General features: G+C 40.2%; 1 protein-coding gene and 1 pseudogene across 4 annotated transcripts in view; both read right to left on the bottom strand.

Moving 5' to 3' along the window:
• PPP3CC (protein phosphatase 3 catalytic subunit gamma) overlaps positions 1-19,276 on the bottom strand; it is a 101,550-nt gene that overhangs the window by 3,934 nt on the left and 78,340 nt on the right. For 2 of the 4 annotated variants that reach the window (XM_070416572.1, XM_070416574.1), the window contains exons 11-13: positions 8,702-8,728; positions 7,721-7,802; positions 7,021-7,118 (exon numbers count right to left, since the gene is read on the bottom strand). In XM_070416572.1, the coding sequence (XP_070272673.1) occupies positions 7,021-7,118; positions 7,721-7,802; positions 8,702-8,728 (207 nt within the window). The remainder of the gene's footprint in view (positions 1-7,020; positions 7,119-7,720; positions 7,803-8,701; positions 8,729-19,276) is intronic. The other 2 variants (XM_070416573.1, XM_070416575.1) reach the window with 1 other exon arrangement.
• Positions 5,919-6,019, bottom strand: LOC139011855 (U6 spliceosomal RNA; annotated as a pseudogene).

Raw genomic sequence — 19,276 nt, 5'->3', positions numbered from 1 at the left:
TTGTTTGGGGCCCTCCTAGAATTGCTTTTTGCATTGGGTATTAAGATATCGGCCTGGGCCCTAACCGGTTTGGCTCAGTGGATAGAGCGTCGGCCTGAAGACTGAAAGGTCCCAGGTTCGATTCCGGTCAAGGGCATGTACCTTGGTTGCGGGCACATCCCCAGTAGGAGATGTGTAGGAGGCAGCTGATCAATGTTTCTCTCTCATCGATGTTTCTAACTCTCTATTCCTCTCCCTTCCTCTCTGTAAAAAATCAATAAAATATATTAAAAAAAAAAAAGATATTGGCCTGGCTGTAGCCTGTTTGGCTCAGTGGATAGAGCACTGGCCTGCAGAATGAAGGGTCCCAAGTTTGATTCTGGTTAAGGGCACATGTTCAGGTCTCTGGCTGGATCCCCAGTAGGGGGCGTGCAGGAGGCAGCTGATGGATGATTCTCTCTCATCATTGATATTTCTATCTCTCTCTCCCTCTCCCTTCCTCTCTGAAGTCAGTAAAAATACTTAAAAAAAAAAGATACCAGCCTATATTGAAGGGCATTTTAGAATCAGTCATTTAAAACTGAGAAATGGACCTTTTTCTTTATTGAAATAGAATTTATCCTTTATAATAAAACCATAATATACAAATCGACTGAACGGCAGAACAACCAGTCGCTATGATGTGCACTGACCACCAGGGGGCAGATGTTCAATGCAGGAGCTGCCCTCTGGTGGTCAGTGCGCCAAAAGCCGGGCTCACAGCTGATGAGTGCAGTGGTGGTGACAGGAGCCTCTTCCACCTCCGCAGCAGCTCTAAGGATGTCCAACTGACAGCTTAGGCCCAGGACCCCCCCTCCGAGTGCACGAATTTCGTGCACTGGGCTTCTAGTATACCATAAAATTGACTTGTTTAAAGTGTACAGTTCAATGATTTTAATAGAGTTGTGCAAAGTTTATTCACTATAACCTATGGTTAGAACATTTTCATCACCTTGAAATAAACCCATTTCCCTCTCTCATACCTGCCTCTTAATCCTAGATTTGCTACTCTGGATATTTCATATAAATGGAATCATACAATATGTGATTTTAGTTACTGGCTTCTCTCACTTAGCACAGTGATTTTCTTTTATTTTTTATTAATCCTCACCCGAGGATATTTTTCCATTGATTTTTTAGAGAGAGTGGAAGAGGGAAAGACAGAGAGAAATATTGATGTAAGAGAAACACACTGATTGGTTGCCTCCTGCACGTGCCCCAACCAGGGCCAGGGCCGGGGAGGAACCTGCAACCAAGGTATGTGCCCTTGATCGGAATCAAACCTGGGACCCTTCAGTCCGCAGGCTGATGCTCTAGCCACTGAGCCAAACTGGCTAGGGCAATTTTTTTTTCTTTTAAAATAAGTATTTATTTATTATTTACTTATTTGTTTATTATTTTTTGTTGTCATTAATCATCACCTGAGGCTATTTTTCATTGATTTTTAGAGAGAGTAGAAAGGGACAGGAAAGACATAAAGAGAGAAACATCGATGTGACAGAGACACATCTACTGATTGCCTCCTGCACGTGCCCCAGGGGGGTGGGGGGAATTGAACCTTCAAACCCTTGACTGGGAATTGATTCAAGACTTTTCAGTCCATAGGTTGACACTCTAGCCACTGAGCCAAACCAGCTGGGGCAGCACAGCAATTTTCAGTTTCTTTCATCTCATGGCACACATAAACTAGTTACTAAAATTCTGTGCCACACTAAAAATATATATTTTTTGCTGATCTAACAAAAAACATAGGTATAATTTCGATTCATTCACACTGGTCAGCTATTGTGTTGACTATTGTTATTTTTTAAAAAATATATATTTTATTGATTTTTTATAGAGAGGAAAGGAGAGGGATAGAGAGTTAGAAACATTGATGAGGCCGAAACCGGTTTGGCTCGGTGGATAGAGCGTCAGCCTGCGGACTGAAAGGTCCCAGGTTCGATTCCGGTCAAGGGCATATACCTGGGTTGCGGGCACATCCCCAGTAGGAGGTGTGCAGGAGGCAGCTGATCGATGTTTCTCTCTCATCGATGTTTCTAACTCTCTATCCCTCTCCCCTCCTCTCTGTAAAAAATCAATAAAATATATTTAAAAAAAAAAAAAAAAAAAAAAAAAAAGAAACATTGATGAGAGAGAAACATCAATCAGCTGCCTCCTGATGTGCGCGCAACCAAGGTACATGCCCTTGAGTGGAATCGAACCTGGGACCCTTCAGTCCTCAGGCCGATGCTCTATCCACTGAGCCAAACTGGCTAGGGCACTATTGTCATTTTTTATTTGACAATCTAAGGGAAAAGAGGTTAGTGCTCTAAACTAAATAGTCAGGTACTGCATGTTTTAAAAATTCTTGTAGCATACCAGTTAAAAATCACTACCTTAGCATAATGTTTTCCAAGTTTATTCATGTTGAAGCATGTATCACTACTTCACTCCTTTTTATGACTGAACTAGTGGCCCGGTGCACGGATTTGTGCACATTAAAAAAAAAAATTAGAAGAAATATTTTAATATCGTTATTTGCCCTTTCTCTATAACGGAAGTGTGGGAGATGAAAATTAGTAAAATGTATATGAAAATAATATGTAAATTGATAAATAAATAATAACAACATGATAACACTAAAAACATGATATAAAAACAACACTGGTAAAAACAACAACTGATAAATTGATTAAACTTATTCTAATATCTCCCTGTATACTGATACGTGCAATTGGCGCCAGCGAGAGCTTTACATGTATCGCACATGTGTGAGTCAACGTTTATTTTTATTATTATTTATTTATTTATTTAAAAAAATATTTTTATTGATTTCAGAGAGGAAGGAAGAGGGAGAGAGAGATAGAAACACCCATAATGAGAGAGAATCATGGATTGGTTGCCTCCTGCAAGCCTCCCACTGGGGATCGAGCCCACAGCCGGGCATGTGCCCTTGGCCGGAATCAAACCTGGGACCTTTCAGTTCTCAGGCCAATACTCTATCCACTGAGCCAAACCAGCTAGGGCTATTCATTTATTTTTTAAAAATGTTTTAATTGATTTTTTTTTAGAGAGAGAGAGGAAGGGAGGGGAAGAGATAGAAACATCAATGAGAGAGGAAACATTGATCAGCTGCCTCCTGCACACTCCCTACTTGGGATCAAGCCCACAACCTACACATGTGCCCTGACAGGGAATCAAACTGGGAATCAAACCAGTGACCTCTTGGTGCCCGAGATGAAGCTTAATCCACTGAGGGTCAACGTTTATTTTTATTTTTATTTTTTTTATTATTATTTTTTTAAAATATATTTTATTGATTTTTTACAGAGAGGAAGGGAGAGAGATAGAGAGTTAGAAACATCGATGAGAGAGAAACATCGATCAGCTGCCTCCTGCACATCTCCCACTGGGGATGTGCCCGCAACCCAGGTACATGCCCTTGACCGGAATCGAACCTGGGACCTTTCAGTCCGCAGGCCGACGCTCTATCCACTGAGCCAAACCGGTTTCCGCAACGTTTATTTTTAAATTGCCAGTACGGCCCTAGCCGGCTTGGCTCAGTGGATAAAGCGTTAGCCTGCGGACGGAAGGGTCCACATGCCTGGGTTGTGGGCTCAATCCCCAGTAAGGGGTGTGCAGGAGGCAGCTGATCAATGATTCTCTCTCGTCATTGATGTTTCTATCTCTCTCTCCTTCTCCCTTCCTCTCTGAAATCAAAAAAGAAATATGTTAAAAAATAAATAAATTGCCAGTACGCAACATATGTACCAGCTGGTTGGACAGATTTACGGTCGGTCACTTAGCCTTTATATACAGACAGTGTTCCATTGTAGGGATGTACCACATTTTGTTTATCCATTCATTAGTTGATGGACATTTGTGTTGTTTCCATTTATTGGCTATCACAATGAATGCTATGAACATTTAAATACATTTTTTTGTTTGGATATTTTAATTTATCTGGGATATACAACTTTGGAGTGGAACCGCTGGGTCACATGGTAACTATATGTGTAATCATCTAAGGAACTGTCAGATTAGCTTTAAAGGGCTGCACCATTTTACATCCTCACCAGTAGTGTATGAGGGTCCTAATTTCTACACATTCTTACCAACACTTGTTATTACCTGTCTTTTTGGTTACAGCTATCCTACTGTGTGTAAAGTGATATATCATTATAGTTTTGATTTGTATTTCTTTGATGTCTAATGATGTTGAACATCTTTTCATGTGCTTATTGACTATATGTATTTCTGTGGGAAATATCTATTAAATTTTTTTACCAATTTTAAAATTTGAGTTATTTGGCCTTTCTTTTCAACCATTCTGTATGTTGCTTTTCACTTTCTTTCTTTTAAAAAAAGAAAGAAAGTCATTTATTTCAGAGAGGAAGGGAGAGGGAGAGAGAGATAAAAACATCAATGAGAAGTATCATTGATCAGCTACCTTCTGCACACCCCCTCCTGGGGATTGAGCCCACCTTTGACTGGAATCGAACCTGGGACTCTTCAGTCCACAGGCTGACGCTCTATTCACTGATCCAAACTGGTTAGGACCCTTTTCACTTATTCATGGTTCCATTTGCAGCACAAAAGTTTTTAATTCTGATGTAGTCCACTTTATAACTGATCTGTTTTTTATCTTATTGTCTTTATGAATCTTATTCATTTATTGGCTTCCCTCTTTATTTTGGCTACTAAAAAGCTTAGATCACATCTGTGGCTGCCTAGTGGCTTTTTTGTTTGTTTTGTGCTCCAATTTCCAAGTATATTTATTTTATTTCACTTGCTGTGCGTATACTGTCATTTACTCCAGTCCCTCTTGGAACAAGGTGGGGCCTAAATGAGTATATGCTATAAGGTAATACGGGCTATTGTTGATTGAAAGCTCTCCAAGTAAAGTTGTATGGAAAATGAAAGGTCTTATTCAACTAATGCTCCAGAGTTTGTCAATGAACTTGTGCAACTGAGACTTCCTCTACGTGGCAGATGACAAAGAAAATAGAAAAACTTAAGTAGAAACAACTCAATACAACAAGGGGGGAGAACAAAAAGGCAATGAAACTCTAGTTTGATTTGCTAATGCTTCAACTCTACTTTTCATGCCCAGAATTAGTCATCCAATAATATGATCTCATGTTTCTTCCCGTTGCTTGACTAGATCTATGCTAATCTGCCAAATATCAATCTTTCCATTCCAGGGTTCCACAAAGCCCTCTCCTTAGAAGTCAATACCCATATAATTTTTAGAAGGGACACTGCTTGGAGAGGTGACTGTGGCACTGGAGTAGGATATGGCTTGCAGGCAAAGAGACAAACACCCTCTCTGAAAAACTCTATCCAAAAAAAAAAAGTATATATGTCCCTGTGTAACTACCACCCAGAGAGTGATATAGACATTCCTACTCCAGAAGTCCCCTGTGTCCCTTCTGGGACAATACTCTCCCTCTAAAGGAAGTCCATTCTGACTTCTATTATCACTGATGAGTGTGCCTGGTCCTGAACATCATATCAATCAGTCAGTGTCCTTTTGGGTCTCGTTTTTTTTAGTTCACCATAATGTCTGTGAGATTTAACCATGTTTGGCATGTATTTGTAATGCTATTTTTTGTTAATAGCCCATTATATACATATAACATATTTATCTATTCTACTATTTATTGATGGACATGTGGGTTGTTTCCCATTAGGGGCTATTCCAATAAAGCTAAGGTGGGCATTCTAATGCACAACCCTTGGGGGATATATGCACTAATTTCTCTTTGATAAATACCAGGTGTGGAACTGCTGGGTTATGGGGTAGACATGTTTTGCTTTACTGCCCAGTAAAGTTTTCCAAAGTGGTTGAACAAGCCGGCCAGCAATGTATCTAGTTGCTAGTTCTCCACAAACTCACCAACACTTGGTATCGTCAGTTGTTTTTTTTTTATGTTTCACAAATTTTGTGTCATTCCTGTGCAGGGGCCATGCTAATATTCTGTTTCAATTTTAGTATATGTGCTGCCAAAGCGAGCACTTGTCAGACTTTTTCATTTTGATACTCTCTTCTGTGACGTGCCAGTTAAACTCTTTGGACCATTTTAAAAACATCGATTGCTTGCATTTTTCTTATTGAGTTATAGTTATGTATTATATTCTGAATACAAGTCCTTTGTCAGACTATGTATTGCAAAAATCTCTCAATTTATCGTTTGCCTTTTCCCTTTCTTAATCATGCACTTTTGTGAATAGAAATTCTTAATTTTAATAAAATTTAATTATTTTTTCTTTTAAGATTAGTACTTTTTGTGTTCTATTTAAGGGCTCTTTAGCTGCCTCAATGCCTATTCTCCATTCTTTCTCTTAGAGGAGTTTCACTGCTTTTACCTTTTACATCTAAGTTGTAATTCATTTTGAATTGATTTTTTGTATATGAAGAGAAGAGTCAAGATTAATTTTTCCCCCAGTTGCTCCAGTAACATTTATTAAAAGAAGTCCCAATTAAAAAAATTATTTTTTAATTAAAGTATAGTTGACATTTAATAGTATATTAGTTTCGGGTGTACAACATAGTGATTCTACATTTATATACCTTATGAAGTGATCACCATGATAAGTCTAGTAACCATCTGTCACCATACATAGTTATTGCAATATTATTGGTTATATTCCGTGTGTTGTACATTGCATCCCCGTGACTTATTTTATAATTAGAAGTTTGTACCTTTCTCTCCCTTCACCTTTGTGCCCCCCTCCTCCCCCTTCCCTTTGATAACCATCAGTTTGTTCTCTGTATCTATGAGTCTGTTTAGTTTGTTAATTTTTTTAAAAAATATTCCACATATAAGTGAAATTATATGGTGTTTGTCTTTCTCAGTCTGACTTATTTCACTTAGCATAATACCCTCCAGCTTCATCCATGTTGTCACAAATGGCAAGATTTCATATTTTTATTGAGGGAGCCCCAATTTTTCATTTTAACTGACTGCTAGGTAACAGGAGCACCCCTTCCTTGAAAGGAGCATTCCTCATACTCACCTGTCTCAATAGTCTGCTTTCCCCCTGAGAGGACACCCAGAGGGAGTGTCCCTGTAGGAGTCAGGCCCTTGAGAGTCAGCACACTCTCACTTTCTTCCCTGCGAAGGAAGAGCAAAGCCCTGGGTTAATGCCAGGTGTTTACCACTCAGCAATTCAAAGGTACTTAAAGGAAGTTACGATGCATAGGGATAGAGAACAGGTTCTCCTTCTCCCTGCCCCTTCCCTGAACCAAAGAAAGGGATATTTTCTCCAAATATTCCAATTTTAAAGAATCTGCCAGGTCTTACTTTTCAATTAAGGACACTTAATAACCAGGTGTTATTCTAATGCTTCCCATATATTATCTCATTTAATCCTCTTAATAACCATGTAAAGCAGGTTTTGTTTTTAATCACTCTTTTATAGACAAGAAAAATGAGGCATAAGATCACACAGCTAAGGATGTATTCATACAGAGCCAGGATGTATTCATAGGTAACCTGGCTCCAGAATCCACACTAAACTACTGCATTTGAGTTCATACCAAGTGAATGTTTACCAGAACATTGCTAGTCATTCTAACATATAGGTCTGATTCTAATCTGCACTTGACTTACAGTTCTAATACCAAATTCTAATTCTAAAAATTCTGTTCCGAAACCAGCTTCTAATGTACTCTCAAATGCTTTCCTTCCCACACGTTAACGACAGACATCCTTACCGAAGAACTGAAAAGACCCGTGCCATCTTCCCAATGGCTCTGATTTTATTCTTGATGATCTCCTTTCGAACTGCAGTGAGTCCTTTAAAAATACAAAGAATTAGTGAATTAAAGGAATGTGTTAACATATTAAGTTTAAAAAATACAGGATGAAGCAGCTTTCTAAGTTAAAGAAACTGTCATTAAAAAAAAAGAAATCAAGGCTCAAGTTTGTTTAAATAAAAATCTCAGGAAGTTCTGAGGAGCAAGAGAAAAAAAATAACCACAAGAGAAAAAGATGAAGTAAAAAATGGAGGGGCCACATGGGCACAGCTATGAGAGGAAGGAACTTATTTGCGGTTCTGAAATGTAGAGCACAGAGAAGAGTGTAACACACACATATAAACAAAGACAGTTGCGACAGCAAAGATCTCTTTTGAGAAAGCTGTGGGCCACCTTAGGACGCAGGGTTGGCCTGCGAATGGCAAGTGTTGATTTGAGCAGCTGTCTTCTGCATGCAAACACAGCATCAGGCGCCTCCAGAACTTAGTGAGGGCTACGGCTACGTTCACTCTGTAATCCTCACTTCCAAACTGGCGAGGATTTCCTACCATTGACAACTGTGCAGTACAAATCATGATGACGGGTTGAGGCTTTTCATAAACAACATCACAAAAGTGAATGCATGATTTCATCTAAGATTCAGAAAACAGCTCACACATGAGAAGCCAAGGTCCAGCATGCACCATGTGACAACACTCAACAGCCAGAAAAAGAAATGGGGCCTCCCCCTCCACACGCCCCTGCCCCCACCTCCCATATCCCCCAGCTCTCGATATCCTGCAGGATCATACAGCAGGTCCAGGGAAAACATATACATCAAAACAGAAAGGCAGGATGAAGACCCTGTCTGAAGGTGTTCAACTACAACTAAAAAAGCCTGATAGACTTTTTAGTGGGACAGACAGTGAATATTAAGCTCTTAACACATTAGTATGATACCTTTCTGATAGCTTGAAATGTAGTGATCTTCAGGGAGAAGAGACACCAAGAAACAAGGAGATGGAGAGAGGGAATATGGGAAGAGCATTTAAGTTTACATGGAAGAGAGAAAAAAAATCAAAGTGAAATGCAATGGGAGAAGCAGGCTGTTATCTTGATCAGCTCAGAAAGCAACCCCCCGGCATCCTGACAGAATGTTCAATTATGGACTTCTTGTCAGTCATTTTTCCACTTGTTGAATGTTTATGGTTTTATACTAAGTCACATCTATTATTATCCAACATGTTTTATCCCCAGAGATCATGAAAATAGAATTAGACAAAAAAAAAAGATATTTTTTTTGTAGACCAAACGACATTGAAAACAAGGAACAAAAACAAAGGACAGAACAAACAGCTTACAATCCTCTTAATAAGAACATTACATTTTTTAATGGATTCAATATATTCCTATATCTTTCTAGAGATATTACAGTTTTTCCTTTTTTAAGTTTTATATTTTCTTCAGAATCTCAAGTTCATTCAAGTTGCTTTTTGCTGTTATCTCTTAGATACCTTCCTGAGTGTCTAGCAATCCTTCATGTTTACTCATGATTAAGAGTAAGGGACTCAAAAGCTTTCAGAGTTGGTGGGAGGACTGTTGACTTGGAGTTTTAGATAGAGTGATCAGATTGGGCCTGTTTTAGAGAATTCTCTCTACCAGTATTGAGTATGCATGCATATAGTCACTTATTTCAATTCTTTTGGTAAGGTACTGATCCCTCAATTGCACGGTATCCCCCCTCCAGAAATTGTTTGGTTTACCTTTTAGAGATTAGCCTCCAGACTTGGAGAAGAGGTAGTTGCTCACTAGCAACCAGGACTTTAACTGCCTTTCCAAAAGCTTTCACCCAGTCTCCTTATTTAGCCTAAGTGCCCATCTCCCTTCCCCCAACCAACCCACAGTCCCCAATTCTCTCAACTGGTGCTACCAATTCCTTTGCTTTTTGAGGATTCCGTGCTGGAGCTCAGCATTCCCCATTAGTAAGTTCAACTTTAGCTTTCATGAATCAGCAAAGTCAGTTAATAATAATGTGTTTTCTAGCTTCAGAAAGTCCTATAAAAATCTCTGTGTTTGTAGGTTTATAAGTTTCTTAACTTTTAAAAAAAAGTCCTCAACCAAAGACCTAGAAAGAGAGAGAGAGAGCGAGAGAGAGAGAGAGAGAGAATCTATTGGTTGTCTTCTATATATGCCCTGACTGAGAATTGAACCAGCAACCTTTCAGTGTACAGGATGATACTCAACCAACTGAGCCACTATGACTAGGTACTTTCTTAACCTTTGTTATTGTGAAGTATGATAGACATACAGAAAAGTACACAAACATGTAACCCAGTGATTTATTAAAAAGCAAATGCCCATATAATCACCACTCAGGTCAATAAATAGAACCTTGCCAGCCCCTCCTAATAATTATAGTCTCTGTCTTCTCCCCAAAAAATCATTCTCTTGAATTTCACTGAAATCATCTTCTTACTGTTATTTATAGTTTTACCATGTAAGCATGCATCCACAAGCACTCGTTTTCGTTTTTTAACTTTATGGAATTGGAACAATCAAATATGCATTTCTGTCCAGCTTCTTTTGTTCAACATTCACCCATGCTTTTCCTGTTGCTGTAGTTCAATGTCATTATTGTATACAACTCCACTATATAAATATGGCCCAACTTATTTCTCCTTTTAATGTCAGTGGTCATTTGGGCTTATTCTAATCTTTGGCTATTTTGAATTAGGCTGCTGTGAATATTCCTGTGCCTTTCTCTTCACTGCATGTATTTCTGTTAAGTATATTTCTAGAATGAAAATGTTCAGTTATAGGGTAAATGTATATTCAACTTTGGATAAAGTTTGGCATTATCTACTAAAGTGGATGTACCAATTTAAACTTCAGGGTCTGACATTCCTGCTACTTCACAACCTGGCCAACATTTGGTGTTATTCATCTTTAATTTTAGAGACAATCTGGTGAGTGTCTAAAATCAGCCATTGTTTTAATTTGCATTTTCACAATTACCAATGTGGTTGAATATCTTTTCATATTTTTTTGGACATTTGGATACCCTCTTTTGTGAAGTGCTTGTTCAAATCTCATTGGTTTCTATGTAGTTCATTATATATTTTGGCAAGTTCTTTCTTGGTTGCACTGCAAATATCCTCTCCCAATCTTTTTTCAAAAAATACTTTTATTGATTTCAGAGACAGGAAGTAAGAGGCAGAGAGAGATGGAAACATCAATGATGAGAGAGAATCACTGATCGGCTGCCTCCTGCACCATCTCCCCAACCCCACCCCGGGGATCAAACCCAAAACCTAGGCATGTGCCCTGACCGGGAATCAAACCATGACCGCCTGGTTCATAGGTAGATGCTCAACCACTGAGCTACCCCGCCTGGGCTCCTCTCCCACTCTTAATAGTATTTTTCGATAAACAAAGTCTTTACTTTGAACACAGTCCAAGTTATTAATAGTTCCTATATGGTTAGTGCTTTTTGCATCCTGTTTAAGAAATTTTCCTCTAACCCAAGATCATGAAGATATTCTATAATATAAATACTAGAAGATTTATTGTTTTGCCTTTCATATTGAATGTATTGATCCATCTGGAATTTTCTTTTGTGCCTGTAATATGATAGGGGTCAGGTTTAGTTTTTACTCAAATAAATATTCTCAAACAATCTATGAAGAATACTGTCATTTCCCTACAACTCTGCAGTGCCACGTCTGATGCAAATCAAGTGTCCATAAATGTGTGGATCTATTTCTCGAGTCTGTTTTAGTGCTTGTCTGTCCTCACACTAATAATTCTAATTACTCTAGCCTTATTGTAAACCTTCCTATCATATAGAACAAATCCTCCTACCTTATTCTTCTTCTATTTTAGCTATTTCCATACGAACTTTAGAATCTAACCTTAGCATTTCCATATAAAATTTAGAATAAAATTGTTAATATTTGACTATGAATCCATATATCAATTTGGGAATAATTTATACCTTTCCAATACTGAATCTTCCAACAATCTATAAATATGATATTTCTTATTTAGAACTCTTTCAATTTATCTAACAATGTCTTATATTTGTTGCTTAGGTATCACACAGCATTTGTTAAATTTATTGTAAATAGCATGTTCGTTGCTGGTAAATAGGATTACAAATGATTTTACTGATTTTTTATCCAGCAGCTTTATTACCTGTACTTATTGATTCTAATAATCTATAGACTCTCTTAATTCCCTGTACACATTCATATCAATAATGAGTTTTATTTCTTCCTTTCTAATCTTTATACCTTGTATTTCTTTTTCTTGCCTTATTGCTTTGGATACTACTTGTAATATGATATGGCATAGAGGTATTGACAGCTGGAAACTTTGTCTGATTCCAAACACTAAGGAAAACTTTCAACACTTCACCATATGATGTTTGCTATAGTTTTTTTGTTTTATGTTTTAATATATTTTTATTGATTTCAGAGAGGAAGGAAGAGGGGGAGAGAGAAACATCAGTGATGAGAGAGATCATTGATCGGCTGTATCCTGCACACCCCTCACTAGGGATTGCGCCCACAACCTGGGCATGTGCTCTGACCAGGAATCAAACCATGACCTCCTAGTTCATAGGTTGATGCTCAACCACTGAGCCATGCTGACCAGGCTGTTAGAGGTTTTTATTAATATACTAGAGGTCCAGTGCATGGATTTGTGCACCGGTGGGGTTCCTCGGCCTGGCCTGCAGGGATTGGGCCGAAACTGGCTTTCTGACATCTCCTGAGGGGTCCTAGATTGCAAGAGGTCAATCCACCGGTGCACAATTGGGGCTGGGGAGGGGCCGCGGGAGGGCTCCAGGTGTGTCCGGCCCATCTCACCCAGTTCCAATCGGCTGGACCAGACCAGAGCAGCAAGCTAACCTACTGGTCGGAGCGTCTGCCCCCTGGTGGTCAGTGTGCATCATAGTGACTGGTCGAATGGTCAAATGGACACTTAGCATATTAGGCTTTTATGTATAGATATTTGTCAAATTAATTTTTCTCTCTCTAAAAAAATATGACTTCCTCACTAAACCTCGTTTAAGAAATCCATTGTAAATGAAAGATGAATCTTCTCTAATGCTGTTTCTATATCTACTGAGAAAATATGTTTTCTCCTTTTTCCTGTTAATGCAGGGAATTATTGTGGTTGATTCTTTTTTTTTTTTTTTTTTTAATATATTTTATTGATTTTTTACAGAGAGGAAGGGAGAGGGATAGAGTCAGAAACATCGATGAGAGAGAAACATCGATCAGCTGCTTCCTGCACATCTCCCACTGGGGATGTGCCCGCAACCCAGGTACATGCCCTTAACCGGAATCGAACCTGGGACCTCTCAGTCTGCAGGCCGATGCTCTATCCACTGAGCCAAACCGGTTTCGGCTATGGTTGATTCTTTAAGTAACAATTTTATTTTAGAATAGTTTTAGTTGTACATAAAAGATATGAAGATAATATAGCGTTCCCTTATACCCCACACCCAGTATCCATTATTATTAACTACTAGAGGCCCGGTGCACAAAATTCGTGCTTGGGGGGGTGTCCCTCAGCCCAGCCTGCACCCTCTCCAATCTGGGACCCCTTGGGGGATGTCCGACTGCCAGTTTCGGACATCCCTCTCATAATCTGGGACTGCTGGCTCCTAACCACTCACCTGCCTGCCTGCCTGATTGCCCCTAACTGCTTCTACCTGCCAGCCTGATTGACGCCTAACTGCCCTCCCCTGCTGGCCATCTTGTGATAACATGGGGGCAGCCATCTTGTGACATGGGGACAGCCATCTTGTGACGATGTGGGGGCGGACACCTTGTGACTACATGGGGACGGCCACCTTGTGACAACGTGGTGGTGGCCATCTTGTGATGTGAGGATGTAAGGGTCAATTTGCATATTATCTCTTTATTATATAGGATTTCCACTCTATATATTCCAGTATATACTGATTGAATTTTGAATGTTAAATCTTCTAAGATTTCTAAAATAAATCAACTAGGTTGGGCAGCATATATCTTTTATGTATATTGTTAATTTCAATTTGCTTAGGTTTTGTTTAGGATTATTAGATCTATATTAATGGCCTTGTCATGTTTTAGTATCATAATCATACCGGCCTCATTAAGTAAGCATCTTTTTTATTCTTGCGATAAATTCATGTTAAGATTTGTGTTGTTTCTTTTCTAAATATTTGGTAAATGTGTTGAAGTTTTCTGCACCTAACATTTTCTTCATAGAAAAATTTATCAATACAGACTTTATTTCTTGGTAGGCATGTGATTATTATGATTTCCTATATTGTTTTAATTTGGGTAAGTTTATTTTTCTAGGAATTTATCCATTTCATCTAAGTTTTAAAATTTACTTGTATAAACTCATTCTTATTTTGTTAATGTGCATAGGACCAGTACTGGCATTGAATAATGTCATATCTTTTTTATTTGATAAGTCTTATCAGGGATTTATCAATTTTACTAGTCCTTGAAAAGAGCACATTTTATTTTACTACACTTCTGTACAGTATTTTGTTTTCTTCTATTAATATTTCTCTGAACTTTTTATTTCACTCCATTTACTTTCTTTAGATTTAATGCTATCCTTCCTTTTGTTAACTTGAGATGAATGCTAATTTTCCACACTTCTTCTCTCCCAGTATATGCCTGTAAGGTTATAAATTTTCCTCAAAGCATGGCTTTAGATGGATCCCTCAAGTTTTTATTCAAGTTTAAATCATTTTGTTTTTAAGCACTGATTTTTCAAAATATGGTATAAAGATAAACTAAATTACAACTTAATTTGTTCATGTAAGTTGCTTTCAAAATACATTGCAGCTAAGATGTGTATTAGATTTTACATGCATTTAGAAGAAACCATACAGAAGCATTTGCTTTTTCAATAAACTTGGCCAGTTCATACCTCTTTTGATCAGCCTACCACAGTCATGTGAGGTAAGAATTATCTGGATATTCTTTTTAAAAAAATATATATTTTATTGATTTTTTACAGAGAGAAAGGGAGAGGGATAGAGAGTTGGAAACATCGATGAGAGAGAAACATTGGTCAGCTGCCTCCTACACACCCACTACTGGGGATGTGCCTGCAACCAAGGTACATGCCCTTGACCGGAATTGAACCTGGGACCCTTCAGTTCGCAGGCCAACGCTTTATCCACTGAGCCAAACCAGTTAGGGCTATCTGGATATTTTTTTTTTAATATAGATTTTATTGATTTTTTACGGAGAGGAAGGGAGAGGGATGGAGAGTTAGAAACATCGATGAGAGAGAAACATCGATCACCTGCCTCCTGCACACCCCCCACTGGGGATGTGCCCGCAACCAAGGTACATGCCCTTGACCGGGATTCGAACCCGGGACCCTTGAGTCCGAAGGCCGATGCTCTATCTGCTGAGCCAAACCGTTTAGGGCATATCTGGATATTTTTTAAAAAATTTTTTAAAAATGTTTTTATCGATTTCAGAGAGGAAGGGCGGGGGGGAGAGAAACATCAGTGATGAGAGACAATCATTGATCAGGTGCCTCCTACAGGCCCCACTCTGGGGATTGAGCCCCAAACCTGGGGATATGCCCTAACTGGGAATCAAACCATGACCTCCTGGTTCATAGGTTGACACTCAACCATTAACCACACCACTGGGCTGGTATTGTTTTCACACTGAACCATTCTGGGTGATATTCATCTTCTCTGCTTTTAGGGCAACTTGGGACATGAAGCCAAATGTCTGATTAAAATTTCTGAAGGAGAATTCTTTGTAGATGGCATCTCTCTCACTTAATTCCAAGCATCCCGCTGCTTTACGACCAAGTATAACATGGTCACTCTCCTATGCTGTCAACCAGTGAGCATCTGTGCACATGGTTAAAGTTCTGGGCTCCAGTCAGCACAGGGCTACTTGCCGAGCACTGCCTGCCCTCGAGTTCTAATATGTACTAGTTTTTATTTTCATTCAGTTCAAAATTGTTTCAAATTTTCTTTGTGATTTGTTATTTGAACCATGGGTTATTACATATATTTAAATCTCCTAAAATGTGGGGGTCTCTAGTAATTTTTATTTTATTTTTTAAAAATATTTTTTTATTGATTTCAGAGAGAAAGGAAGGGAGAGAGAGAGAGAAACATCCATATGAGAATCAATGATTGGCTGCCTACTGGGGATTGAGCCCGCAAGCTGGGCATGTGCCCTTGACCAAAATCGAACCAGGGACCCTTCAGTCTGCAGGCTGATACTCTAACCTCTGAGCCAATCCGGCTAGGGCCTAGGTATCTTTTTTGTTATTGATTAATATCATTATGATTTTAATCTTTTGACACCTGAAATTTGCTTTTAGCCCATTAGATGGTCAGTTTACAAAACTGTTCATGTGGTTTGAAAAAAGAGTGTATTCAGCATTTGTTAGATGTGGTGTTTTTTATATGTCTATTAGGTTGTTCTAATTTCTACAGCCTTCCTGATTTTGTTGTCTTCTTATTACATCAATTACTGTTAAATTCTCCCATTATCATTTGGATATTTCTAATTGTATTTTTTAAAAAATATATTTTTATTGATTTCAGAGAGGAAGGGAGAGGGAGAGAGAGACAGAAACATCAATAATGAGAGAGAATCATTGGTCAACTGCCCCCTGCAAGCCCCCTCCTGTTGATTGAGTCCACAACCCGGGCATGTGCCCTGATTGGGAATCAAGGACCTCCTGGTTCATAGGTTGATGCTCAACCACTGAGCCATGCTGGCTGGGCAAATTGTATTTCTTTTAATTTTTGCTTTATATATTATGAAGCCATGTTATTAATTTCATACAAACTTAAAATTTATTTTTGTTTTAGAGTCTATCTCATGTAATCCTAATCTGCCTGCAACAGCTTTTCTTTGGGTAGTGTCTGATTTATACATTTATTCTTCTTTTATTTGCCAACTTTCTGTATCATTATGCTTTAAATCTGTCTCTTATTAAACATCATAAAGTTTTTTCTTTTAAAGCCCCGTCTGGGTAGCTCAGTTGGTTAGAGCATCATCCCGATACCACAAGGTTGTGGGTTTGATCCCTCAGGTCACATGTAAGAATCAACCAATCAATGCATAAATAAGTGGAACAACAAACTGCTGTTTCTCTCTCTCTCTAAAACCAAGAAATAAAAAATTTTAAAAAATTTAAATCCTACCGGACAATTTTTTATCCATTTATATTTAATAGATATATTTATCATATTTTTTCTATTTGTTCTACTGCTATATATACCTTTCCCTCCTTTCTTGCCTTCTTCTGGGTTATTTTTTAAATATATTTTTATTGATTTCAAAGAGGAAGGGAGAGGGAGGGAGAGACAGAAACATTAATGATGAGAGAGAATCATTGATTGGCTGCCTCCTGCTCGCACCCTACTGGGGATCAAGCCTGCAACTCCGGCTATGTACCCTTAACTGTAACCGAACCTGAGACCCTTCAGTCTGCAGGCTGATGCTCTATCCACTGAGCCAAACAAGCTAGGGCTGGGTTATTTTTTTATCATTGTATTTTTATTTTACTTTTTTAATTTACTGATTTTAGAGAAAGAAGAAGACCGAGAGAGAGATACAATGTTAACACACGTTTCCCTTCTTCCCAGATGATCTATAATAATCCTATCTAATAAAAGAGAAACATGGTAATTAGCCGTATGGCCGCTACCCTTCCCATTGGCTAATCACTGAGATATGCAAATTAACTGCCAACCAAGATGGCGGCCGGCAGCCAGGCAGCTGACGCGAACAGGGAGGCTTGCTTGCTCCAGTGACGGAGGAAGCCAGGTTCCCCGCCTGCTGACGGCCTCTCAGCTGCTTTCTAAGAAACATTGTAACAAATATAGAAGCTAAACAAAACCCCAGAAACCTGCTTTCAATCAGCCAGGCTTTAGCCAGCCGGACTGCAACATTGTTTCAAATACAGCCGAGGCCTCAGAGCTAAAGCTGGCCCAGAATTTAAAAAAAAGGAAAAAAGGACACGTTGGGAGCTTCAGTCACCCGCCAGCCTGAAAACGGCCCTCAGCCCCTCATCCAAGCTGGCCAGGCACCCCAGTGGGGACCCCCCACCCTGATCGAGGACACCCTTCAGGGCAAACCAGCTGGCCCCCTCCCGTGCACCAGGCCTCTATCCTATATAGTAAAAGGGTAATATGCCTCCCAGCACCGGGATCAGCGGAGCAGTGAGGCCTCCCGGCACCGGGATCAGCGTGACGGGGGCAGCGACCAAGCCCCCTGATCACCCTGCGGCTCTGTGTGTGACAGGGGGCGGGGCCACAATCTCCCTATCTGCCCTGCTCTGTTCGTGACAGGGGAAGGCGCCCCAACTCCCTGATCAGCCCTGCTCTGTGCCTGATAGCGGGGAGCTTCCCAACCCCCTGATCGCCCTGCGGCTCTGTATATGACAGGGTGCAGCGCCCCAACCACCCCCCCCCCACGGGCCCTGCTCTGTGTGTGACAGGGTGCAGCGCCCCAACCCCCCCTCCCCCACGGGCCCTGCTCTGTGTGTGACAGGATAGAGCCATAACCTCCCCATCGGCCCTGCCCTGAGTGTGACAGTGGCGGCACCCCAACCCCCTGATTGGCCCTGCTCTGTGTGTGACAGGGGGTGGTGCCCCAACTCCCCTATTGGCCCTACTCTGTGAGTGACAGGGGGGAGCTCCTCAACCCCCTGATCGGCCCTGCTCTGTGTGTGACAGGGTACGGAACCCCAACCCCCCTGATGGGCCCTGCTCTGTGCATGACAGGGGGCAGCGCCCCAACCCCCTGATTGGCCCTGCTCTGTGCATGACAGGGGGTGGCGCTGCAACCTCCCTATCGACCCTACCTTGAGTGTGACAGGGGGTGGTGCCCCAACCCCCCAATCGGCCCTACCTGAGCATGACTAGGGGTGGCATCACAACCTCCCGATCTGCCCTGCTCTGTGCATGACAGGGGGCGGCGCCCCAACTCCCCAATACTCCCCAATCGGCCCTGCTCTGAGCCTGATCAGGGGCTGCACCTAGGGATTGGGCCTGCCCTCTGCCACCCGGGAGCAGGCCTAAGCCAGCAGGTCGTTATCTCCCGAGGGGTCCCAGACTGCGAGAGGGCACAGGCCAGGCTGAGGGACCCCCCCTCCCCCCCGAGTGCACAAATTTTTGTGCACCAGGCCTCTAGTAAAAGTATAATATGCTAATTAGACTGAATGTCCTTCCAGACAAAGCTGGGGCTGTAGCTACAGGATCGAGGCAGCCGCCCTCGGCTCTGAGGGAGGGATCAAGACAGTCGCTGTGGCTGCGAAGGCCTACTCTTGCACGAATTTCGTGTATCGGGCCTCTAGTATATATGTATGTATATATGTATATATATATGTATATATGTACATGTACATATATACATATATATATCATTCACAAACTTTACCAATATTTATTCCACTGCCAACTATTATTGTTACCTATTTTAATTCTATCTTTTAAATCCAATAAAACATTATTATTATTGTTTAGTAAAGTCT

The sequence above is a fragment of the Myotis yumanensis genome, unplaced genomic scaffold, assembly GCF_028538775.1.
Source record: "Myotis yumanensis isolate MYYU_CA2020_CCGP unplaced genomic scaffold, mMyoYum1.0.hap1 SCAF_5, whole genome shotgun sequence".
In the NCBI taxonomy this organism is placed as follows: domain Eukaryota; kingdom Metazoa; phylum Chordata; class Mammalia; order Chiroptera; family Vespertilionidae; genus Myotis; species Myotis yumanensis.
The sequence above is the reverse complement of the archived record's forward strand: the minus strand, read 5'-3'. Positions and strand labels throughout refer to the sequence as shown.